Here is a 23873-nt window from a genome sequence, read left to right as displayed (position 1 = left end):
TTATTTTTCCAAGCAGATTTTTTAAACATAGTTGAGATCAAAACACACACAAAGTTTATGTCCTGTAGTTTCCGCTTAAGTTGAGTATCATCGAAAACTTCTCGTCATTAAAAACTGTAAATATTATTTTCAGTGGCCATATAATAGTCTAAGATATGACAAAGTGTAAGTTACAGATACGTTGCCCCATTTTGGGACATTTGGTTTGTTTTAGTTGTCTTATTTACAGTTCTCTCTGATGCACACGACTGGGCCTGAATCTCTCCATTGGCTCCTTTGGTTATGATGCACCTCATCTTATCATAGCATTTAAGGTGCGGGGGGTAGAGGGGTTGAGACAGATGGTTTTCTTCCCCTCCCCCCCCTCCACCCTGGCTTCTTACATGCTTATATAGAATATATATTCCATATTCCCAGGAATAGAGGAGGGCAACACCACCTCTGTCTTTCACTCAGTCCTGTTTGTGGGAAGAACCCACCAAAGTGAGTCCTGGCCTTCGGTTTTGCATTGTGTTTTAACCCCCACCATGCAGGTACTGGATAACCGAATTCTGGGTCATGTTTAAAGTGGACGCCAGCTTGACAAACACTATGGAGGAGTTCCAGGAGCTGGTGAGAGCCAGCGGTGAGGAGTCGCACTGCCGCCTGATCGACACGACGCAAATGTGAGTGTGGGGGTTCCATGGGGCCCCTCCGCTCTGAGGACCCCTCTGCACCGGGGGGACCCTCTGCTCCCGGGAGCCCTGGCTCCGGCAGTGGCTGCTCTGTCACCTCTGGGAGAAGCCCCTCGGATAGGCAGGTTCAGGTCACCTCACCACAGTGCAAAGCTTGGCGTGGACAGGCAGGCAGGGAAGCCCCCGGTGATAAAGCCCTGGGGGTCCTGGTCACGAGCAGAAGGAATGGAAGACCCAATCAGGCAGCAAGCTGTTGACTGAAACGTGTCCAGGTCGTGAGGAACCGCAAGCGCGGTGGCTACACTCCCGCCTTCTCGGCAGCGAGAGCCTGCAGGCCCGCGTGCGACACATGGTGTCTGTGACAGATGCTTAGACTTCAGGCGTTGGAAGGCGTCTCAGGAGCATTCCACAGTATTCCTTGGCTGTGTCATTTATAAGGTTGGCCCACTCGGGGCAGATGAGTCCTTTCCTAATTTGGGAGAGGAGGGCACACACATTGTCTGCTAAGATTTCCACAGTGTGGCCCCTTCCGTTTGGCATAGTGTGGGTCCCTCGGTGTAGACTCCTGGAACTGAAACACACCCTAGAGCTCGTTTCTGCCGCATCCTGGAAGCAGACGCAGCCCGGCTCACGCAGCTTGCCAAGTTAGTGGCGCAGCAGAAACTCGGTGCCCTGGGTCATAGCCGTGTAGCAGGGATTAAAAATCACCTGTCACAGTCCCCATTAAATCAGTCTATCAGTTTGGATTCTCTGTGCCTCTCTAAGTAGAATAATACAGGCTGAAGATAAAAGATTTTCGAGTAACAACCTCCTCATTTTAAAGATGCGGAGCCTAGGCCCCAGGGCAGCTCTCAAGCCCAAATCTCCCCGTAGGCGACTTTCCTGTGTCCATGTTTCCCACAGTCTGTTCTCTAGGGATTAGTCCGTGGGTATTGCTTGACCAGATATATTTGAGAACTAGTGAACTGGACTTGCAAAGTGTGCATCTCAGTCTCTACTGTGCTCATTGGACAAGAGGGGCTACGGGATTTGTAGCATTTCCTAAACGTCGCAGGACTCTGGAAAGAGATGGGGTTCTCAGGAATACCGGTTTGGGAAACACAGATCTGCAGCCTGCTACCTCTCAAAACGGATCTCTCCCTGTGCTTCCGTAGTGTAGGAAACTGAACCGAAATCAGAAGCCCGTGGTTGGTTACAAGAAAATGGTGTGCGTGTGTGGGGGTGGTGCTTAGGGTCGGCAAGGCTACCTTGGAGACACCGCTGCACCAGCTGGGGACATGGAGGAAATGCCACCAGTCTGCTCAGAGTGACCACGCGTTCCTGCCCATGACTCCCTGCAGCATGACATCTCCTCTCTGTGGTTCTCTGTGCTCTGTGCTGCTTCCAGAAGCAGAGGGAAAACCACCCTCCTTCCTTGAGATTTCCAACCGGCTGGCGTCCCTGACCCCCGTATGAGAATGGAGGGACACACAGTAGGCGTGGAGAAAGCAGCTGTGCCGGGGCAGAGGGAGGAGCCGGGGCCGATGACCAGGAAACTGGCCAATGCCCGAGACCCTGTCCTTCCGAGGCCTTAAAGTAAATGCCTTTCCCCCAGTTCCCGTTCAAAAGGTTCGTAGGAAACCAGCAAGGCTTCCTAGTTGCTGCCATAGAAAATATTGATTGGGGCCCTGGCTGGTTTGGCTCAGCGATTAGAGTGTCGGCCTGCGGTCCAGAGAGTCCTGGGTTCGGTTCCCGCTCAGGGCATGTACCTCGGTTGGGGTTGTGTGAGAGGCAGCCACTCGATGTGTCCCTTTCACGTCGATGTTTCTCTCTCTCACACGTCCTTGCTCTCCCTCCCACTCTATCTGAACAAAAGTGGAAAAATGTCCTCAGGTGAGGATAAAAAAAGAAAATAGTGATTTGGGAAAACTGTTAATGCTTCGTTTTAGCCAAGGAAGTTGGCTAATTGTTCTTTGTATATTATTGTGCGAAACGTTAATGGACTTGCATTCAGAAGCAATTTTGGTTTATCCCTTTCCCCCCCATCTCCTCTCTTTTTGCACGGTTACCCACAAAAGCAATGCGCGTGACTGGTCGAGGAAACTGACTCAGAGGATAAAATCGAACACCAGCAAGAAGCGGAAAGTGTCCCTGCTCTTCGACCACCTGGAACCGGAGGAGCTGTCGGAGCACCTCACCTACCTTGAGTTCAAGTCCTTCCGGAGGATATCCGTACGTACCCAAGGGGCGGGAGGAAAGCTTCCCTGGGGTATTTCCGGGCATAGCAGAGAAAGTCCGCGGCCTGTCCCCCTCCGGAGCCCAGAGGCCCCTCAGTGCGGGGGCCTTCCCGGCGGACGGCTCCAGCCTGCGAATCGGCACACTTGGAATTCCTGTTGCCGTCTTCCCCTCCGTTCCCCACACCTGCCCCACCCACACTCCAGTGACAACACAGTGGACACACATGCGTACGTGGGCGTGTACACACACACACACACACACACACACACAGTTTTTACTCCCATTGGTCATTAGGTTGCCAGAATTTTTGTTTTTTTAATTTATTTTCCTTCAAAAAAAAAAATGGAGATACATCCTCTAAGGCTTTGAGTTCATCCTGGGATGGGTTTTGAATGGCTCTGGGACATGCCAGTAGAAATGTTACCGATCCAGCCCAGAAGGTACCTAATCCTTGAAGTGGTGCTGACATGGCCCAGCGTTGCCGATGATTCTGGAGATGAACTGTGCTGACCCGAACTGGCTCCTTGAAGCTCCATGGGTGATGCCAAAGAACCCTGGCTCCACGCAGATGCCAGCAGACCCTCCCTAGCCAATGTGCTGTCCTGGGAGATGGCACCTTTACTCGCCCCACCCCCACCCCCACTGAAAAGGGTCTTCCGCTTTGCTCTAAAAATAGACTGCCTGGTGGCTGGGTGCATTTCGTGGAACGCCCTGTGTTCCCTGGATGAGGGAATGGAGGCCCAGAGAGGGGCTTGGCAAGGTCACACAGCTTATTAGATTAAGAACCGGGGCGAGAATGACAGGCCTGTCTCGGTCACTCAGCACCGACGTACTGAGCCTGGTTCTGTTGGAAAGGAACCCCGCAAACCAGGTAATAGAGGTTTTTTCATCTTTCCTCCCATAATGTGAACACCTGTTTTTACACAGCTGTTTGCCCAGCCAGCCAGGAACACCCCAGCTCCCATTGGGAAATGTGCCCAAGCATTAATCAGCCCTAGTCCCCTCTGGCACCCCTCAGACAGAGCCACAGGTCCCGGCTGGGAGGCTCCACCTGGGGAGTTTGCACTTGGCGGGGCCTCCCCCTGTCACGGGGAGGGACGTTGAAAGGAGCCTTTATTACAGTGAGGATCTGCGCTGGGCAGGGGCCCAACTGGCAGGGCTGTTCGTCAGCCTGCGGTGTCTGCCTGACGCCAGTGCTCAGGTCGGCAGAGGCCGGGCGACCGCGTCCAGCAAGGACTCTGAGCTCTGCTCCCCGCCCTGGGGCGGCGTCCTGTCTGCAGAAGGAGCTCCATGGCTCGTGAACGGCACAGTCCCCTCACAGAAGACACCTGCTTGGAGCCTCTGTGTGTTTTCCTACACAGTTCTAACCGGTTTCCCCAAACATTTTCCCTCCAGTGTGGGATGAGGGAAGTTTCTCCCTTCTGTGAATTGATGGCACTTGGTATTTTCTGTGCATTACACTACTTTGAGGAGGAGGTGGCGAGATTACTGAGATAAATCTTTTTAAAAAACAGGTGAATTCAACGTTATATTTATAGTGTGGGGGGGTATATAAACGAATTCACGGGAATGAGTCACGGGAGTTTTCTGTTAGAACCAGTAGGATTTTTGCCGTGTGTCTCGCCCGAGGAGCAGCTGTGGTCCTCCCAGTTTTCTCCCCGTGAGTGAGCAGCACAGTGGCGTAGGGCTCCGTCGATTTGCATTTGTTTTATTTGGGCTGTGAGTCCTTCTCTTCGGTGTATTACTGTCAGGAGGGACTCCAGTCTGAAGCCTGAAGTACCCCACTCGTCCCCCAGCACCGGTGGCCTGGCAGAGCAGAGCTTGCCTTTCACTCACGCGCACTGATGCGGGCCAGCAGGGGCCCTGCGGGCGGGGACGTGGGGACAGGGGTGGACAAGCCCGCGGCACGCCGGTCAGCGGCTCGTGTGTCTTTCCCTCCAAAGTCCCATCGCTCCCACGTCCACGCTGCTGGCCTGTGCCAGTCACGCCTGGCCCCGAGCGGGGCGCTCAGAGAGCAGGGAGCTCAGAGAGTGGGGTGCTCAGAGAGCAGGGCTGGAAGCCCCACAGGAGCCCAGGCGGGCACACTCCTCCCTCCTGCTGTCTGCGGGACCTCCCGGGACATCTCCAGCTTCCCTGCTGTTTCTGTCACCGTCAGGGCTGTCGTCTGCTCGGGAAACTAGGGTCACAGAATGAGCTCAGCAGGGTTCGCGGGCCCAGCTCACCTGGCCTCTGTTCAAGTCCAGAGTACACTGGAGCAGGTTCGTCTTAGCAGGAGGGTGATCAGCGCCCCCTCATTATCATCCCAGGCTGAAGGCGGGAAAGAGGGGGGGGGGGCGGCAGCATGGGAGTTGGGGCAGGGAGGAGAGTCTGTGCTGAGGTCCCTTTCCCGCCAGCAGCAGTGGAGCGGCACTGAGCTCTTCCTTTGAAGCTGTACTCCTTAGAAGTGCCGCTCTCTACCCAAATACAGTATTTGAGTTAACTCACACACGTCCACTTACGCCTAAGGACTTGGCATAGACCATGCTGAGGTAGAAGGAAGATTTCCTTCCCGCCGTTTTTGTCAGCCAAGGAGCGGACACAGGACAGGGGGCCGGGAGCCCTGTCCCACGGCCGTTCGAGCCACCGCTGAACGGAGGAGCCGAGCAGCGGTCCTGATGGGCTTCCCCCCCCTTCCCCCCCAGTTCTCTGACTACCAGAACTACCTGGTGAACAGCTGCGTGAAGGAGAACCCCACCATGGAGCGGTCCATCGCCCTGTGCAACGGCGTCTCCCAGTGGGTGCAGCTGATGGTGCTGAGCCGCCCCACCCCGCAGCTCCGCGCTGAGGTCTTCAGCAAGTTCATCCAGGTGGCCCAGGTGGGTGGCGGAGGTGGACCGTGCCGTCTTCCTGCAGCCACGGCAGGTCGTCGTGCCCAGAACTGCCCGAAGATACAGATCCGGTGGCTTCTCTCTCCCACACGAGGGCACCCTGGGACGGGCCATCTCGGTCGGGCAGCTTTAGATCGGTTCAGATCTTTAACATTTCTTAGACGGTGCTTACCAGACGAGGTCGTTTTCTCAGATCCGGCCCCCATGACGAAGGAAGGGGCCAGTCCGCATTTCCCTGGGGCTGGAGTTGGTCTTGGAGCCCCTGCTGTGCTCAGTGCCTGAGCTGAGTGTTTGAGGGACAGCATGCAAGCATTTGACGAGGAGACGGTACCCTAAGCCCACGCGGCATAGTTCTGTGACGTACAGTGAAGCCAGTTTTAGAGGCTGACTGACAGAAACGAGAGTCAGGTCCCCGTGGCATCTCACCAGCATTATAATGAGACGATGTTGACTGAAACCACAGTGCTGGGAACACATATTTGGAATGCCCCGAGCTTCCAGCTGCTCTGCCCGTTGCTGACCTGTGCAGGCTTTGCATTACACGAGAGAATACGACAGCCCTTGCCCCTCCGAAATAAAACAGCCTGGCCAATTCGGAGTGAAAGATACATAAAATTGAAGTATCTTTGCAGGAATCACATTGAACCCCCTGCTCAATGCTTAAGGACACATGCTTCCAGTTCTAGGTGGTCTAGACCAGGGTTTCTCAGAGTTCGGTACATGGACCATCTGCTCTGATATTCACTAAAGGTGTATTGAAAGCACAGATCCCTGAGCTCAACCCTAGATCCGGGATTTCAGAATATCCGGGCTTGGGTCCAGAAACCTTCGTGTTAAACAAGTGCTTTGGGTGATTCTTAGAAACCACTGATCTAGAGGGTGGTCCAAGGGCCGGCGGCACAGAGGAGACGGCGCCCTGCCAGGCTGGGGGTCCCCTGGTCTGGGACTAAGCCTGGGCGGGGGAAAGGCACAGGGAATTGCAGCGCCTGATCGCTAGTGCGTGGCCAGCGTGAGAGAAGGGTCGCAGGGCCCAGAGGACGCCTCTAAGCTGCTTGTACTTTTCATGTCCAGTGACTGTTCTCATGTTTTGTGTCACAGAAGCTCCACCAGCTACAGAACTTCAACACTCTGATGGCTGTGATAGGCGGCCTGTGTCACAGCTCCATCTCCAGGCTCAAGGAGACCAGCTCACATGTCCCACACGAAATCAACAAGGTCAGTGCTGGCTCTCCCGAAGCTCCGCGTGTTCCGAGGACCGTGTCTCCTCCTCGCAGGGGGTCACCCGGGGACCACGCCATCCCGTCAACCAGGCACAATACCAAGGAGGCAAACCCCAAGAAAACCTGCAGGGTGGGGACGTCACAGATCCGAGCGTGACTGTGATTCGGTCCTGCCTGTGTCACTGCACATGTCCCGCGGTCAGGTGAGGTCAGGTGCGCCTCCTTCCCGTGCTCCTGTCCACTGAGCCCCTCACCGTCCTGAATGCTGACTCCCTTGCTCCAGAATGTCTCACCCAAAGGAACAGTGGGTGGCTGTGCATGTCAGGTGTCCTTACATGGGGACACGTTGAACCCCCTGCTCTCCAGATCCCCCGGAGAATGGCATTCTGGATAGCTGAATTTCCCCGATAATTGGAAATGAGCTTTTGGGTGCCATTTTGTAAGTGTGTCATTGAGGAACATTTTTGTGAAATGTCCCGTGCATTTTCCTACATTCTTGGATTTCACAAAATCGGCTTCCGTCCTTTATCACACAGCTGTACAGGCCACTGTGACACACTGGAGGGCAGTGCAGCTCTGTGGCGTGGAGCATGTCCACCTCACTGCGGGCTGACCCTCCCTCCCTCCTCTCAACTCCGACCCGCCAGGCTGGCAGCCTCAGGGAGCCGTCTGTGCCTCGTTTTCCCCAGGCGTCCTTTGGGGAGTCTCTACTTAACCATCCCTGCTCTTGCAAGGCTTGGCTCTGAGGATGCCCCCCCCACACACACACACACAGGGGTCTGGTCACCTTATAATTCCCTAACGGTTCTGCTGTGACCAGGAGCAGCCGGAAGAACTCCCGTGTCTCAGAGGTGACACAGGAAAGTAGTCTGGAGACGAAGGTGCCTTTGGGCCATCTCCTCCCTCATCAGAAGGAGCCAGCTCCTCCAGCGGGTTCCCGCCAGTGCTTCCGTCTGTGGGGGCCCCTCTGGGTGGTCTGCAGAGTGAACTCGTTGAGTTGTGTTAAAGCAAGTGTCCCCGGATAGTTTATTTCTCCTTCTAAGGAGAACAAAATTGTATTATTTCCTGCGGCTAGCCTCTTGTGGGAGCCCCTTCCCCACTCCCCCCGGCACTGTGCTAGAGCCTGTCGCCCCCACAGCGACTGAGGGAGGCGACCTCCACCACCTCAGGCTCTTCACTGGGGAGAAGGGGTACTTCTCAGTCCGTGACTTTATTTAAAAAATGTCCGACACAGTATTTAAAATGGTAATTTTGTGTTGTAACATGATTGGCAGACAGTCATGACTTCCGTCTTTGCTTCTGAGAAAGCTGGTCGCCACGCGTGGGGAATGGGGCCCTGGGACCGGCCCTCTGACCTGAGCCAGGGTTTGAGAGAACAGCAGACCCGCCGCTCCGTCTGTGCTGGGGCAGCCCCGCCCCTTCCAGGGCCGAGGCGGGAGTGGCCTCTGCCTCACCCTCTGCGTGTCCTTTGCTGGGAATCTTCCAGCTCAGGGTTTCAGTCAGTGAATGGATGGCTCCTGCCTCCTAGACATAGGTGCACTGAGAGGGCCGCGGAGAGAAGGCCCGCGGAGCGCAGCACCAGACTGAGGCTCTGCGTGCTCCCCCGCAGCAGGCCGTGGGCATTGTAATGTCACAGTCCACGTGTTCGAAAATGTGGTGTCCTAGGATTCAGAAGACACTAGGGAACTGCATGGCTTGGGGACAAAGGTCAGGGACACATTAGTCACGGTGTACTCTTGTGCCTTTTTGATTTTTATATCAGGTGCTTATTTATTTTGAAAAGAAAAACTTTAGTGTAAAAACAATAAGTCTGGTTGGTGTGGCTCAGTGGTTGAGCGTCGACCCACGCATCAAGAGGTGGCCAGTTCGGTTCCTGGTCAGGGCACATGCCCAGGTTGTGGGCCTGAGCCCCAGTGGGGAGCATGCAGGAGGCGGCCAGTCGATGTTTTTTCTCATGGATGTTTCTCTCTCTCTCTCTCTCTCTCTCTCTCTCCCTCCCTCCCTCCCTCTCACTTTCTCTCTCTCTAAAATCAATAAAAGGAAAAAAATATTTTTTAAAAAAACCCTCTAAGACGATAAATAAGACATTTAAAATTTTCCAGGTGTGTAGTAGAATCAAGTCAAGCACACCTGTGTTTGTAAATACACTCTGTGCCACTGGACGTATGCTGGGGTTTTCATTCGGGGGTCATGATCTGCACCTTTTACGTGAATCACCCCTGCCCGACAATCAGGTGTGGGGTGCAGTCCTGGCAGCACTGAAAGCAGACGAGGTGTTTGTCACACCTACAGACGCTACGACCTGCCTGGCAGGTGCAGTGATCAGTCTCCTCTGCTCTGTAGGTCCTGGGTGAGATGACCGAGCTGCTGTCCTCCTGCAGAAACTATGACAACTACCGGCGAGCCTATGGGGAGTGCACCCACTTCAAGATCCCCATCCTGGGGGTGCACCTCAAGGACCTCATCTCCCTGTACGAAGCCATGCCCGACTACCTGGAGGATGGGAAGGTGAATGTCCACAAGCTGCTGGCCCTTTACAATCATATCAACGAACTGGTCCAGCTGCAAGAGGTGGCCCCGCCCTTGGAAGCCAACAAGGACTTGGTGCACCTGCTGACGGTGAGGCTCGCCCGGGAGTCACTGAGCACTGCGTGCCAGGCACCACCTGCACCTTGCCAAATATTAGCTCAGTTAACCTCACACCAACTAGGGAGTAGATATTGCTATTGTCCTCTTTTTATGGATGGAGACACGAAGGTACACATACTTTTCCAGAGGAACAGGCGTTGTGAGGCAGCAGAGCCTGGATTCAGACCCAGGGGGCAGGACCCGGTGGCCGTCCTCAGAGGCAGTGTGCCCTTCCCGCTCCCTGGGAGTGCTCCTCTCTCCCTGCAGAAGCAGCCCGCAGCTCTCTGGAAGGAGCTGAGAGCAAACCAGGGTGCAGGCTTAGTAAGAGATGGAGACAGTGTGTTCTTATTTAAAAAAAAAAAAAAATGGCAAGGCAATGAGTACCAAAAAAAAGAAAAAGGGGTTCATCACCTGGATTGCGGCCCGGGCAGTGCTCGAGCCGGGGGAAGGTGAGCACTCGCAGCGGTGCAGGCGGAGGCCAGCTGACTCCCAGACCTGCGGCTCTCCAGCTGCGACTGCGGGCGTGTCACTCGAGTCGTCTCCTCCTCTGAGTCCAGAAGGCTCGGTCTGTGACATGACTTCTGACCTCTCTTTCAGTTCCAAAATTACACAATTTTTAATGTGCTTTTTTGCGGGTTGGGATAATTATGGCCTCCCCCTACCTTGCAGGATGGTTCTGCTAGAGCCCCGGGCTGCATGCAGACGAAGGACCTTGGTCGTGGCTTTAGACACCATCATCTGTGGACAGGTGGACAGGCTCTTAACTTTTGGGGATCACAAATCCTGTGATGAAAGCAGTGAACATTCTTCCCAGAAACATATGCATAGAAGCCATACACGCAAAAATATTTTTGCGTTCTGAACCTCCTGAGTCCATCCACAGACTGTAGTTTCAGAACAAGATGATGTGTGAGGCCTCTCCTCTAAAATTTTATAGTTCTAATATACATGGAACTTATTAAGTCAGTATTGTTTAATAATACCATTCTTTGAGCTGGGTTCCGGTGCGAGAACCCGACTTGCACACCAGGCCGTGCACGTGGTCCTTGCAGAGCAGGTCTGCTTTGGGAAGAACACGTGCGGTGCGCACCATTTGACCACACAGGGCTGAGCTCTACAGAAAGGCTTGGAGAGGAAATGGTGGTTTAAATGAGGGCATGTTGAGACTTCTCCAGAATTTAAAGACATTTTAACAAAAAAGAATGCTTGCCTAGTGTGAATTTTAGAAACAAACTACTAAGCCTAGAAGAGTAAACCCCTGGAGAGGAAGAACCGAGAAAGAAATACAGCATCCTAGCAAGTAAGCCTGTTGTTTGCTCCGCAGCTGTCCCTGGACCTCTACTACACGGAGGACGAGATCTACGAGCTGTCCTACGCCCGGGAGCCAAGGAACCACAGAGCCCCGGTGAGTGGTCCTCTTGGGAGTCTTGAAAGTAGCAGATGTATTCATCTGAAGGAACCGACTTTCAGTTCAGTTCAGTTTCACAGGAGGATTGTTTCTCCTGTGTGCCCAGCCTTGTGCTAGGACAGAGAGAGCTTCAACCATGTGTGAGGGACAGTTCCTGACCACACAGAGCCTAGTCTTCCTGAAGGGTAAGGCTGGCCGTGAGCAGTAAATAACGCAGTGGTGGAGTCAGTGGGGGTTCACAGGCTAGAGGAGGACTGGGGCCGGCGGGGCCCCTCCCTCCTGTTTACTACAAATGGGCCCGCATCAGTTTGCACACTGTCAGAAGCTAACTTCGGAGGATTTCCAGCTGGGTCAGAAGAGCAGTCTATTAAGTCTTCTGGCCTCCTGTGCAGAGACCTCACGCAGCAGGTCCTGGCGCTGGGTAGCCGAACGCCACAGGCCATCTGGCCCGCCTCTCCTACGGGCAGGTTTAATTATTCATCTTCCTTCTGAAGGACCAGTAATTCCCCAGTGTCCTGGGAAGCTTCCCAGCCCCAAAACAAATGGTCCACAAGGGAAGAGTGGGCCCCACCTAAGAAACTCAGCCTACCTGTTCAGATGGCCGAGGAGCTTCCCACTGTAAGGACAGGTGTCCGCGGAGAGTATGAGCCACGTTCCATTTGCAGGGCTAGAAGGCACTGCAGTGGAGAAGGGGCCTTCTCCTGTCTTTAGAAGAGGTTTTCATTTGGGCCAAATCTTAAACTACTTAAGAATGAATTCTATCTCTAGGCCTCCGATTGTTTTGTGTATCATCCGGCCTTTTAGCTATTTTTCTCCTCATCCATGTCTCTACGAACTAGTAAGTGGAGAACAGGGAGGAAATTTCAGTGATCTACTTCACTCTTTGATGAGAGCTTTGACAGAGGTTTAATGGAGAGGGAACTGAAACGCAGTCATCCGAAGATGGAGATAACGTACGTGAGGAACACTTTGTAAACAGCGAAACACAATCTTGTGTTAGCCAGGATCGCTGTTCTGTTTCCGTTTGCGGGCGCCCAGTTGGGGGGTCTGCAGTCCCGGGGGGTCTGCAGTCCCGGGGGGTCTGCAGTCCCGGGCGGCCGCAGCCAGCGGGTGGAGGGAAAGGGGCTGTCGCCTACGCTGTAGTCACGGGGGCTTCTCTGGTTGTTTCACTTTAGCCCCTAACCCCTTCCAAGCCACCCGTGGTAGTGGACTGGGCCTCTGGAGTATCTCCCAAACCCGACCCAAAGACCATCAGCAAACACGTCCAGAGGATGGTGGATGTAAGTACAGCTGGTCCCCAGACCGCAGCAGGGCGCTGCGCTTTGTGTGGGGAGGAGGAGGGGCGCACAGCAGTGGAAACCAAGGTGAGACACTCGTTCCTCTGTGAGCCAGGGAGCCGCTCCTCACACTGTGGCTACAGGACAGTCCAGAAGCTACACTGTGCGCATACTACCTCGTGAGGGAGGTGAGCCTCCTCTTCGAGACCCAGCAAGCGAGTATTATAGTTGATTTGGAGGCAGAGAGGTGTTTGAAAGGTTCGAGTCAAAGGTAATGAGAATATGAAACGGGGAACCTCGGCACTACTTGATTCAGTCCACCGTGCTGGTGCCGAAGGAGCAGTCACACATCCGTGTTTCTGCATTTACCCGTGTGGCCCACTCCAGCTAAGAGCAGAAAAATAAGAGCTAGAAGTGACAGAACAACCAGGACTAAGAAGGGGGAGGGAGCACTTCCATCTGGGCCAAAGCTTAGGAGAAGGTGCGCTCGGAGCCGGACGAGGGCAGAGCGCAGGGAGGACGTCCCTCTGTGCAGAGCATGGAGTCCCCTCGCCAGGGCGACAGCACAGCTGTGCTCACGGATGGAGCACCCTCCTGGCGTGGCCACAACCCCGCAACAGCTTGGCGAGCAAGCTTCCTACTCCCTCTCACTCAGGCTCGGGAGAGGCTGTCACCAGCTGCTGCAGCCCGTTTGTCCAAAGGGAGAAATGACTGGTTTCTCTTGGGTAATCACCAAAGAAACTCCTTTTTTCACAGTCTGTCTTCAAGAACTATGACCATGATCAAGATGGATACATTTCTCAGGAAGAATTTGAAAAGATTGCTGCAAGCTTCCCGTTTTCCTTCTGTGTGATGGACAAGGACAGGTGAGGGTCTGCGTGAGGAACGGGTGGTCCTGAGCCCTGGGTACGAGCAGCTCGTGCGTGCATCCTGAGAACTCGGAAACGTGGCTGTTGCTGCTGTGATCACGTAATGAATGTTCAGGCTACATTAATAGGGCCGAGAGAGCAATCTCCAAGTGCTTGCCTGCCTGGCTTTGCTTTGTCTGTACAGATTATGGAAACGAATATTTATTAGTAATTTGCATACTTTCCCCGGGTTACATAAGTTGTCTTGGTTTTTGACGTGAAATTAAACAGATGGGTGGCGGGTGTGCTGTGTGCACGTGCTGTCCGAAGCGGGAACTGCGGCCCGAGGCACTGCTCCCCGGTGCAGTCCCATCATTTCTCTCCAAGGCCTGTGCGTGGGGACTGAGTTAGTTGGGAGAACCTAGGTTAGCCGAGGAACAACTCTATCAAAACGAGTAATGCTGTCTTGACTCATTACAAGCTACTCATGTATGATTAAGAGGAGGGCTCGTGAAGTGATACACACTGTGCTACCGCCCGAGGAGGAAAAGGGCGGGCAGGTTCTCCGGTTAGAAGCCGCCCTTGCTCCCCGTCCCATGCCGGTCTGTCTTTGCTGGCAGGGAAGGCCTCATCAGCAGGGACGAGATCACAGCCTACTTCATGAGGGCCAGCTCCATCTACTCCAAGCTGGGCCTGGGCTTTCCTCACAACTTCCAGGAGACGACCTACCTGAAGCCTACTTTCTGTGACAACTGCGCTGGATTTGTAAGTTGTCGCTGTGCCTCAGGGTTGAACTTGGGGAGGGGTACAAGACAGGTTCAGCGACTAAGCTGGGCACAGACCTCATAACCCTTATCAACTCATCCGGCTCAGAGCCTAAGCAAGCACCGAGTGACCTAGCCCTCAAATGCATGGTGTTTACTCTCGCTCATCTTTTCCCCTCTGGTATGAGGCTCGGATAAACGTTAAAGAAGTATTAAACTTGGGATATATATTTTTAAGTATTATATATTCATAGGCTGGTCCAAATGTTAGGGAAAATGAGACATCCTCACCTCTCCCACTTCAAAAGGAACTAACTACCTTTAAGAAGTCGTCTGGGGCCTGCCACCCTCTGCCCCACCCGACCCCAGGATTCTGTAGACTTGTTCTTAGTTTGGGGCCCCGAGGAGCCGTATGTCCTATGACTTGACTTCTGGCCGGGAGAAGGCCTGGCTCATAAATCCTGTGAGCTTCCTGAGAGCACGTGACTCTGATCAGCACAAACTCCTCCTGTTTTCAATTTAAGGCCAGGAGGGACAATACATATGAGAATGAGGTTTCCCTCCCACCTGAGGTAGAAAGAGGGAAAATCAAGAGTGTGTCAGTGCTTAGCCTCCTGCGGGACAGATGAGTGATGTCCGGTACCTTCTGTCTCTTGTCTCCTAGCTCTGGGGAGTGATCAAACAAGGATATCGCTGCAAAGGTAAGGCTGGCCCTGTCGGTCGCACTGTCGTCCCTGGTCTCAGGTGTTCGCCTCTAAAGCACTGTTCACTCATAGCAGTTGTCCCCTCAGTCCACAACTTCCCAGCACAGCCTCGTCCTCACACTGGCTTCCCTGGAAGAGCCCGGGAGTGACTGCCACCACAGGAGAGGGGACCAGTTATGCAGCTCCCCTTACAAGACCCTCTCTGCCTTGGGAATAGGGGCGGCTGGTAGGACGTTATGCTCTCATATGGCCATGGAGAGGTGGGTCCCCAGTGAAAGGCATAGAATCACTTTTGGAACAGACCTATGAGCTTGCCTTTGATCAGGTAGATCCTCCTTGTGACTAGGAAAGCCCTTTTACCACGAGGAAGGAGGAAGACCTAAGAGCTGGGAGCCTCCACAGGGTCCCCTTAGCGGAGGCAGTGTGTGTGGGATCACCAAGACGCCACCTCTTCCCTCCAAGGTCAAGGATGCTGCTTCCACTCCTGAGACTCATGATCAGGGCGACGGCAAGACTGAGCAACCCGGAATCGCCCGAGGGAGAGTGCTGCGCCCAGTAGGGACGTTAGGCAGCCTGGCTCCTGAAGGCGGACGGCCCGTGCGACAGGACAGAGGGCCCTATACAAGTGAAACACTAACTGGGTGTCTCGTCCACAGACTGTGGGATGAACTGCCACAAACAGTGCAAAGAGCTGGTGGTGTTCGAGTGCAAGAAGAGAGCGAAGGGCTCAGCGCTCACGGACAGCAGCACCTCTGCGGGCCCACCCTTCAGCCTCTGCTCCCTGGGCGCCAAGGACCTGCTCCACGGTGAGGGGGCATTGGGGACTAAGGGGGCATTGGGAACTAAGGGGGCATTGGGAACTAAGGGGACATTGGGAACTAAGGGGACATTGGGAACTAAGGGGACATTGGGAACTAAGGGGGCATTGGGGACTAAGGGGACATTGGGGACTAAGGGGGCATTGGGGACTAAGGGGGCATTGGGAACTAAGGGGACATTGGGAACTAAGGGGACATTGGGAACTAAGGGGGCATTGGGAACTAAGGGGGCATTGGGGACTAAGGGGCATTGGGAACTAAGGGGACGCTTGGGAACTAGGGGACATTGGAACTAAGGGGACATTGGGGAAACTAAGGGGACATTGGGAACTAAGGGGACATTGGGAACTAAGGGGAGCATGGGGACTAAGGGGACATTGGACTAAGGGGGACATTGGGGACTAAGGGGCATTTGGGCCTAAGGGGGCATTGGGGACTAAGGGGGCATTGGGGACTAAGGGGGCATTGGGGACTAATGGTGGCATTGGTGACTAAGGGGCATTGGGGACTAAGGGGGCATTGGGGACTAGAGGGGGCATTGGGGACTAAGGGGGCATTGGGGGACTACGGGGGCATTGGGGACTAAGGGGGCATTGGGGACTAAGGGGGCATTGGGGACTAAGGGGGCATTGGGACTAAGGGGGCATTGGGGACTAAGGGGGCATTGGGGACTAAGGGGGCATTGGGGACTAAGGGGGCATTGGGGACGAAGGGGGCATTGGGGACTAAGGGGGCATTGGGGACTAAGGGGGCATTGGGGACTAAGGGGGCATTGGGGACTAAGGGGGCATTGGGGACTAAGGGGGCATTGGGGACTAAGGGGGCATTGGGGACTAAGGGGGCATTGGGGACTAAGGGGGCATTGGGGACTAAGGGGCATGGGGACTAAGGGGCATTGGGGACTAAGGGGGCATTGGGGACTAAGGGGGCATTGGGGACTAAGGGGGCATTGGGGACTAAGGGGGCATTGGGGACTAAGGGGGCATTGGGGACTAAGGGGGCATTGGGGACTAAGGGGGCATTGGGGACTAAGGGGGCATTGGGGACTAAGGGGGCATTGGGGACTAAGGGGGCATTGGGGACTAAGGGGACATTGGGGACTAAGGGGGCATTGGGACTAAGGGGGCATTGGGGACTAAGGGGCATTGGGGAACTAAGGGGGCATTGGGGGACTAAGGGGGCATGGGACTAAGGGGCATTGGGGACTCAGGCATTGGGGACTAAGGGGACATTGGGAACTAAGGGGGCATTGGGACTAAGGGGACATTGGGAACTAAGGGGCATTGGGACTAGGGGCCATTGGGGGACTAAGGGGGACATTGGGAACTAAGGGGCATTGGGGACTAAGGGGACATTGGGGACTAAGGGGGCATTGGGGACTAAGGGGGCATTGGGGACTAAGGGGGGCATTGGGAACTAAGGGGGCATTGGGGACTAAGGGGGACATTGGGGACTAAGGGGACATTGGGGACTAAGGGGGCATTGGGGACTAAGGGGGACATTGGGACTAAGGGGCATTGGGACTAAGGGGACATGGGACTTAAGGGGGCATTGGGACTAAGGGGCAATTGGGGACTAAGGGGACATTGGGGAACTAAGGGGGCATTGGGGACTAGGGGGCATTGGGGACTAAGGGGGCATTGGGGACTAAGGGGGCATTGGGGACTAAGGGGACATTGGGAACTAAGGGGGCATTGGGGACTAAGGGGACATTGGGGACTAAGGGGGCATTGGGGACTAAGGGGGCATTGGGGACTAAGGGGACATTGGGAACTAAGGGGACATTGGGGACTAAGGGGGCATTGGGAACTAAGGGGACATTGGGGACTAAGGGGGCATTGGGAACGTGCATCTCGGGAAGCGAAAGGGGAAGGATGAAGCTCTCAGGAAGGAAAGATTACCTTTATCCTTCTTTCTTAATAGAAACCAGCACAAATACCATGATGAAGACAGGCCTGTATATTATGTACTCTATATTTTAAGAGTTACACATCATCTTTGGGCACAATTGTCATAAAATGCAAATTTTCATGGGAGAAAAGTAGCTGAGAATAGCACAGAGGTCTGGGGTCTCAGCGTGAAGTCTGGAAAAAGGGTTAAATATTTAATAGTAATTTAAATTTTGTTCCCCCAGGGAAAAATTAAACTAGGATCCTTAAAAGGTTTCTAGTAAGTATTGCAACTGCTGATTCAGATGCTAAGTAGAGAACTCTCATTCAGAAGCCATTTTGACAAAACCAATCCAATGTCTTAGCTGGAAAGTGTGGTAATAGAAATAGATATGTAACATTTTCATAGCAAAGCAGTCAACATAGGTGATCTGCTGTTTATCTTGAAGCCACCTCCCCTGCATCTGCTCCTGCTCTGCTTCCCCAGGTTGACATCTAGGCTGAGTCCTGGATACGGCTGTTAGTTGGCAAAAGAAAACCAGAATGACTCCTGTCTTTTCTAACCAGTATCAAATGAGGGCAATACATCTGATACCGTCCACGCAACTAGAACTCCCCTCTCCCAGTTAAGCTGTGCCTGTTGTACAAATGGGCCAATGGGTAGCACAGAGAATTCCTGTATTCCAGGCCACCTGTCTCAGAACCCACACCAGAGTGCTGAAGGTACTTGTGAGACATGACAGCCCCGAGGCAGGGGCTTCTGTTTTTCTGCAGAAACAGAAACCCTCTAGGAAACCTCTGTGCAAATAGAAAAAGATGCCCTTTCCTCGGGGTGCTGCAGCCTGGTGCTAGCAGCCATGGCTTGGCCAGCGAAGCCCCTGAATTTCAGTCCCCTTCACCCCCTAAATTGGGTGCCTAAAGATGAGTCCATTTTGGGCCTCTGGAATTCCTGTAACAATAAGATCTTTTGAAACTCATCTATCCGTTTGCGTCTCTGCTTGTCTGAACTAGATGACGAACATGTCCTGTGTCTTCCTACAGTACCCGAGGATGGACCTTTTACATTCCCTAATGGGGAGGCTGTGGAACAGAGTGAAGAGACGAGAGATCGGACCATCATGCTGATGGGCGTGTCCTCCCAGAAGATCTCTGTGAGGCTGAAGAGAACTGTCGCCCACAAGGCCACGCAGACTGAGTCGGGGCCTTGCGCTGGCAGCGAGGGCCCTTCCGCACTGTGCTCCCCCAGGAAGGCAGCCCCGGGCACTCTGTACGTGCTTCCCAGCCCCACATCTCCATGCCCCAGCCCCGTTCTGGTCAGAAAGCGGGCTTTTGTCAAGTGGGAGAATAAAGACTCCCTCATCAAGTCAAAGGAGGAGCTCCGTCACCTCAGACTCCCAACCTACCAGGAGCTGGAACAGGTACCTTTTCCTTTTCTATTCAGACTCGTAGAGAAGTGGGGCTAAACCAGGGGAGCACATGTAAACTGAAGGTTCAGTCCAGGTGCATTACTAGCAGAATAAAGCAAAAAGAAAAGGATTCTGGCTTTCTTTCAAAGAAATGAGTGGGGCCCTGATTCACGCGACTGCAGCAGGTGGTGCACAGGGCTCCTGATGCCAAGAAGGCACCGTCTGTGCTAGTGCCCAAACCTGTGCACAGCAGGCTTCTGGTTTTACTGTGCTGACACCACACCCTTTTTCTAGATGAGACATAAAATGACCTTGCCTAAATCCTCCCCCATAGTTTTTACGTCTTCATCAGGATGATGTTTTGGGAGCGTCGTGATTGCCTAGGCGTCTCCTAAAGAAGGTAGGTGATCTGTGTGCTACCAAAGGAAAGCCCCCTCTTGCTGTGAGGGAAATCATGTCTGACACATCAGGTAACGTGCTGACCTCCCATACACATTCGAAGAGCTAAAGCAATAGTGGCTGGTGAATGCACAGCTGGATATAATACCCGGCAACCTAATCTATAAAATGGTAAAGACTGTACTACTGGGAACTGCTTTGTTCCGTTAGGCTCACAATGTCTAATAGAGTATTTGGACAACTGCCTACGGGCCCACAACCTACACTACTCTAACGAAGGTGGCAAATCTACAGAATTAGAAACATGTGTTAACCATTTATTATAATATAAAGACTTAAGGAGTATTAAATATAACTATTACCTAATTCTCAATGAAGTCACAACATAAAGAGGTAAACTGACATCAAAGAGGGAGAAGTCAAAGGGTGGAAACATTACAGACAAATGATGATTAAGGTACTACCAGCATAATACAACTACTGTATCTATAATGTTTTTTTATAAGCCACATGGTAACCACAAAGCAAACATCTAAAGTAGAGTTATGGAACATAAAAAGGGGAGACTGAGCAAATTACCATGGAAAACCACCACAAGGCAAACAGTAACATGGCAGCAGTAAGTCCTTATATATCAGTAATCATTCTAAATATAAAGATTGAATTCAGCAATCAAAAAGCACAGGGTGGCCATATGGATTTTTTTTTTTTCTAAATCCAAGTATATGCTTCCTATAAGAAATTCATTTTGGCTCTAAAAACACATAGGCTCAAATTGAAGGGATGGAAGAGGATATTCCATATGACTAGAAACCAAAACAAAGTGGTCATAGCCATACTTTTATCAGACAAAATATAAACTTCAAGCCAAAAACACTGAGGAAAGGTACAACAATTGTAAATACATATGCAGCCGTCACTGGAGCACCGAAACAGAGCTAAAGGGAGAAAGAGACCAAAAAATAATAGTAGGAGTCTTCAATACCCACTGTCAGTGATGGATAGATCATCCAGACAGAAAATTAACAAGGAACCGTAAGAATTGAACCACACTCTAGAACAAATCGACTTAACAGATATATAGAAAAAAAATTTGAGAGCACGGGGAATATTTTGCAAGATAGACCATATGATAAGGCATAAAACAATTCCCATCAAATTTAAAGACTGAAATCATTCCAACTATATTTTCAGACCACAATGTTCAATGAAACTAGAAATCAATAGGAAAACTGATCACTGGGTCAAATAAATCAAATGGGAAATTAAAAATTACCTTAAAACAAATGAAAATGGAAATAAAACATATCAAAACATATGCAGCAAAAGCAGTTCTGAAAGTTTATAGCAACAAATGCATAACCTAACTTTACACCCAAGAGGATGAAAAAGACCAAATTAAGCCCAAAGTTAGCAGAAAAAAATGAAATCATAAAAAAGATCAGAGTGGAAATAAATGAAATAGGAAAAAGAATAGAAAGGCTCGACAAAACTATAAAAGCTGGTTCTTTGAAAAGATAAAATTTGCTTAGTCTGGCTAAAGGCTTGGCAAGGACAGAAGACTCAAATAAAATTAGAAAGGCAAGAGGTGATATTACAACTGTTACTACACAAATACCTGAGACCATAAGAGATTATTAGGAACAATTATATGCCAACAAATTTTATAAAAGAAATAGAGAGCTGAACAGACTTATAATGAACAACCTCCCAACACAGAAAACCCCAAGATCAAATGGCTTCACTAGCAAATTTTTCCAAACATTCAAGGAATTAACACCAATCCCTCTCACTTTCAAAAAATTGAGGAGGGAATACTTCCAAACTCTTTCTATGAGGGCACCATTACTGTTACCAAAGACCAATATCACTGATCAATACAGATACAAAAATTAGCAAATCAAAATCAGGAACTCATGAAAAGGATTATACACCATGACTAAGTAGGATTTATTCCTGCGATGCAAGGATGGTTCAGTATATGCCCACTCTCATCACTTTTATTCAATATAGTAGCCAGAGTGATTAGGTAAGAAAAAAAAAAAAAAAAATCAAAGTCATCCACAACAGGAAAGAAAACTATCATCATCTGTGGATATTGTAAGTCGGTATGTAGAAAATCCCAAAGACTCGGAACTAACCAACAATTTGTCAAGTTGCAGGATACATAAATCAACATACAGAAACGAGATGCTTTTCTATACCTGTAAAAAATGAACTATCCCATTCACAATCGTATCAAAAACAATAAAATACTTGGACTACATTTAACGAAGGAAGCAAAAGATCTTTACAACAAAAATGGAAAGACACTTGTGTTCATGGATTAGAAGAATCCATATTGTTAAAATAACCACACTGCCCAAAGCAATCTGTAGATTGAGTGCAATCCCCACCAAAATACCAACGGCATTCCTCAAGAAATGGAAAAAAATCCTAAAAATTGTATGGAACCACAAAAGACCCCAAACTGCCAAAGAAATCCTGATTATTTTTTAAAAATGGAGGCATCACATGCCCTGATTTCAAACTATATTACAAAGCTACAATAATAAAAACAGTATGGTACTGGCACAAAAATAAACATGTAGACCAATGGTACAGAAAAGGGAGCCCAGAATTAAATCCCTGCTTATGCAGTCAGCTAATATTCAATAAAGGAGCCAAGACCACCCAAGGGGGAAAATATAGTCTCTTCAACAAATGGTTTTGGGAAAACTGGAAAAACACATAAAGAACAATGAAACTGGAATTGACTCAAACATAAGACCTGATATTATAAAACTTCTGAAAGAAAACATAGGATGGAAGCCCCTCAATATTGGTCTCCGCAATGTTTTTTGGGGGGGATATGACACCAAAAGCAAAAATGATAAAAGTAAAAATCAGATGAGACTACATCAAACCTAAAAGCAAAAGAAACAAAACGATAAAGGCAGTCTACAGAATCGGAGAAAATTTTTGCAAACTATCAGAATAGGGGTTAATATCTAAAATTTATATACCTTAAGAAAAACTCATCCAACTCAGTAACAAAAATCCAATTAAAAAATGGGCAGCCCTGCCCAGCCAGTGTGGTTCAGTTATTGAGCTTCAACCCATTCACCAAAAGGTCTCCAGTTCAATGTCCAGTCAGGGCACATGCCCAAGTTGTGGGCCCAATCCCCAGTGGGGGGCATGCAAGAGGCAGCCAATCAGTGTTCTCATTAATGTTTCTATCTCTCTCTCCCTTCCTCCCTCTAAAATCAATAAAGAAAAAAAGAAAAAAGGCAGCCCTGGTTGGATTGCTTAGTTGGTTGGAGCCAGAGTCCCAAACACCAAAAGGTTTCGGGTTTGATTCTTGGTCAGCGCACATACCTAGGTTGAGGGTTCAATCCTGTCGGAAGCATAGAGGAGGCAACCAATCATTGTTTCTCTCTCCCCTCCTCTCTTTCCAAGATCAATAAACATATCCTCAGGTAAGGATTAAAAAAAAAAAAAACAGACATTTTTCCAAAGATGACACATAGATGGCCAAGTGGTACATGAAAATGTGCTCATCACTAACCATCAGGGAAATGCAAATCAAAACTGTAATGAGCTATCACCTCACACCTGTTAGAAGAACGCTCATCAAGAAGACAAGCAGTAAGTGCTGACAAGGACATGAAGAATAGGGAATCCTTGTGCACTGCTGGTGGAAATGCATACTGGTAAACCCACCATGGAAAACAATATGGAGGTTCCTCAAAAAATTAAAAATAGAACTACCATATGATCCAGCAATTCTGGGTATTTATCAGAAGTAAATGAAGACACTAACTTGAACCAAATGCACCACCCTATTCACTGTAGTATTATTTACAATAGCCAAGACACGGAACAACCCAAGTGTCCAAAGACGGGTGAATGGATAAAGAAAATGTGGTACACATATACAATGGAATATTACTCAGCTATAAAAGGAATGAAGTCTTCCTGTTTGTGACAACATGGATGGACCTTGAGCACATTATGCTGAAATAAGTCAGAAAAACAAATACTGTACTGTATCACTTACATGTAACATTTTAAAAAGCCAAACATGTGAAAACAGAGTAAAATGGTTACTAGGCATTGAGGGTGGAAGGACAGGACAGATGTTCAAAGGGTACAAACTTACAAGTGGTAAATTATTCCTAGCGATATAATGCACAGTACAGGGGTTAGAGACAATATTGTATTAAAATCATCAAACATGCTAAGACTAGAATTATTCCAACTACTAAAAAGAAAGGATTAATTAATGTAACATAATGGAGGTGTTAATTATGGCTACAATGGCAATCATATTACAATATATATGAAATTAACATGTTGTGCACCTTAAATTTACATAATGTTGTATGTCAAATATATTTCAATTTTTAAAAAGTCAAGACTAGAAACCAACCTCTGTCCATATAATTAAATAACTGAAAACTAGATAACTACATCTCAGGTTAAAGAATGGGATAAAATTCCTGTCTTTACCAAAAGAGTTCATTAGTTTTCAGTGATTCAGGGTAAATGCACTTGGAATAAATGAACTATGATACCTCATATTAAAGTTATCTGAGTCACTGCCTTCATACCTAAAACCTAACCAGAGACTCTGTTTCTGCCAAGTTTAGGTCTCCTGTTACACAACTGCCAAAGGTTTTGTCATTATCCACCTATTGCCCAGAGAGTGGCCTGTTAGCCACTCACATCTTTGATAAACAAAAACTACTGTTTGCACATGCTCATTTGATATT

At 50.3% G+C, this 23873-nt stretch overlaps 1 protein-coding gene across 1 annotated transcript in view; it reads left to right on the top strand.

The window, feature by feature from the left end:
• Positions 1–23873, top strand: part of RASGRP1 (RAS guanyl releasing protein 1) — an 86806-nt gene that overhangs the window by 60435 nt on the left and 2498 nt on the right. Inside the window, exons 5-16 of the mRNA XM_036257763.1 lie at positions 534–665; positions 2732–2885; positions 5573–5746; positions 6857–6973; positions 9322–9597; positions 10931–11011; positions 12190–12294; positions 13048–13157; positions 13760–13904; positions 14568–14604; positions 15264–15413; positions 18356–18732. Coding sequence (XP_036113656.1) covers positions 534–665; positions 2732–2885; positions 5573–5746; positions 6857–6973; positions 9322–9597; positions 10931–11011; positions 12190–12294; positions 13048–13157; positions 13760–13904; positions 14568–14604; positions 15264–15413; positions 18356–18732 — 1858 coding nt within the window. The remainder of the gene's footprint in view (positions 1–533; positions 666–2731; positions 2886–5572; positions 5747–6856; positions 6974–9321; positions 9598–10930; positions 11012–12189; positions 12295–13047; positions 13158–13759; positions 13905–14567; positions 14605–15263; positions 15414–18355; positions 18733–23873) is intronic.

This window comes from Molossus molossus, unplaced genomic scaffold, assembly GCF_014108415.1.
Source record: "Molossus molossus isolate mMolMol1 unplaced genomic scaffold, mMolMol1.p scaffold_m16_p_1, whole genome shotgun sequence".
In the NCBI taxonomy this organism is placed as follows: domain Eukaryota; kingdom Metazoa; phylum Chordata; class Mammalia; order Chiroptera; family Molossidae; genus Molossus; species Molossus molossus.
This window is presented reverse-complemented; position numbering and strand designations above follow the sequence as displayed.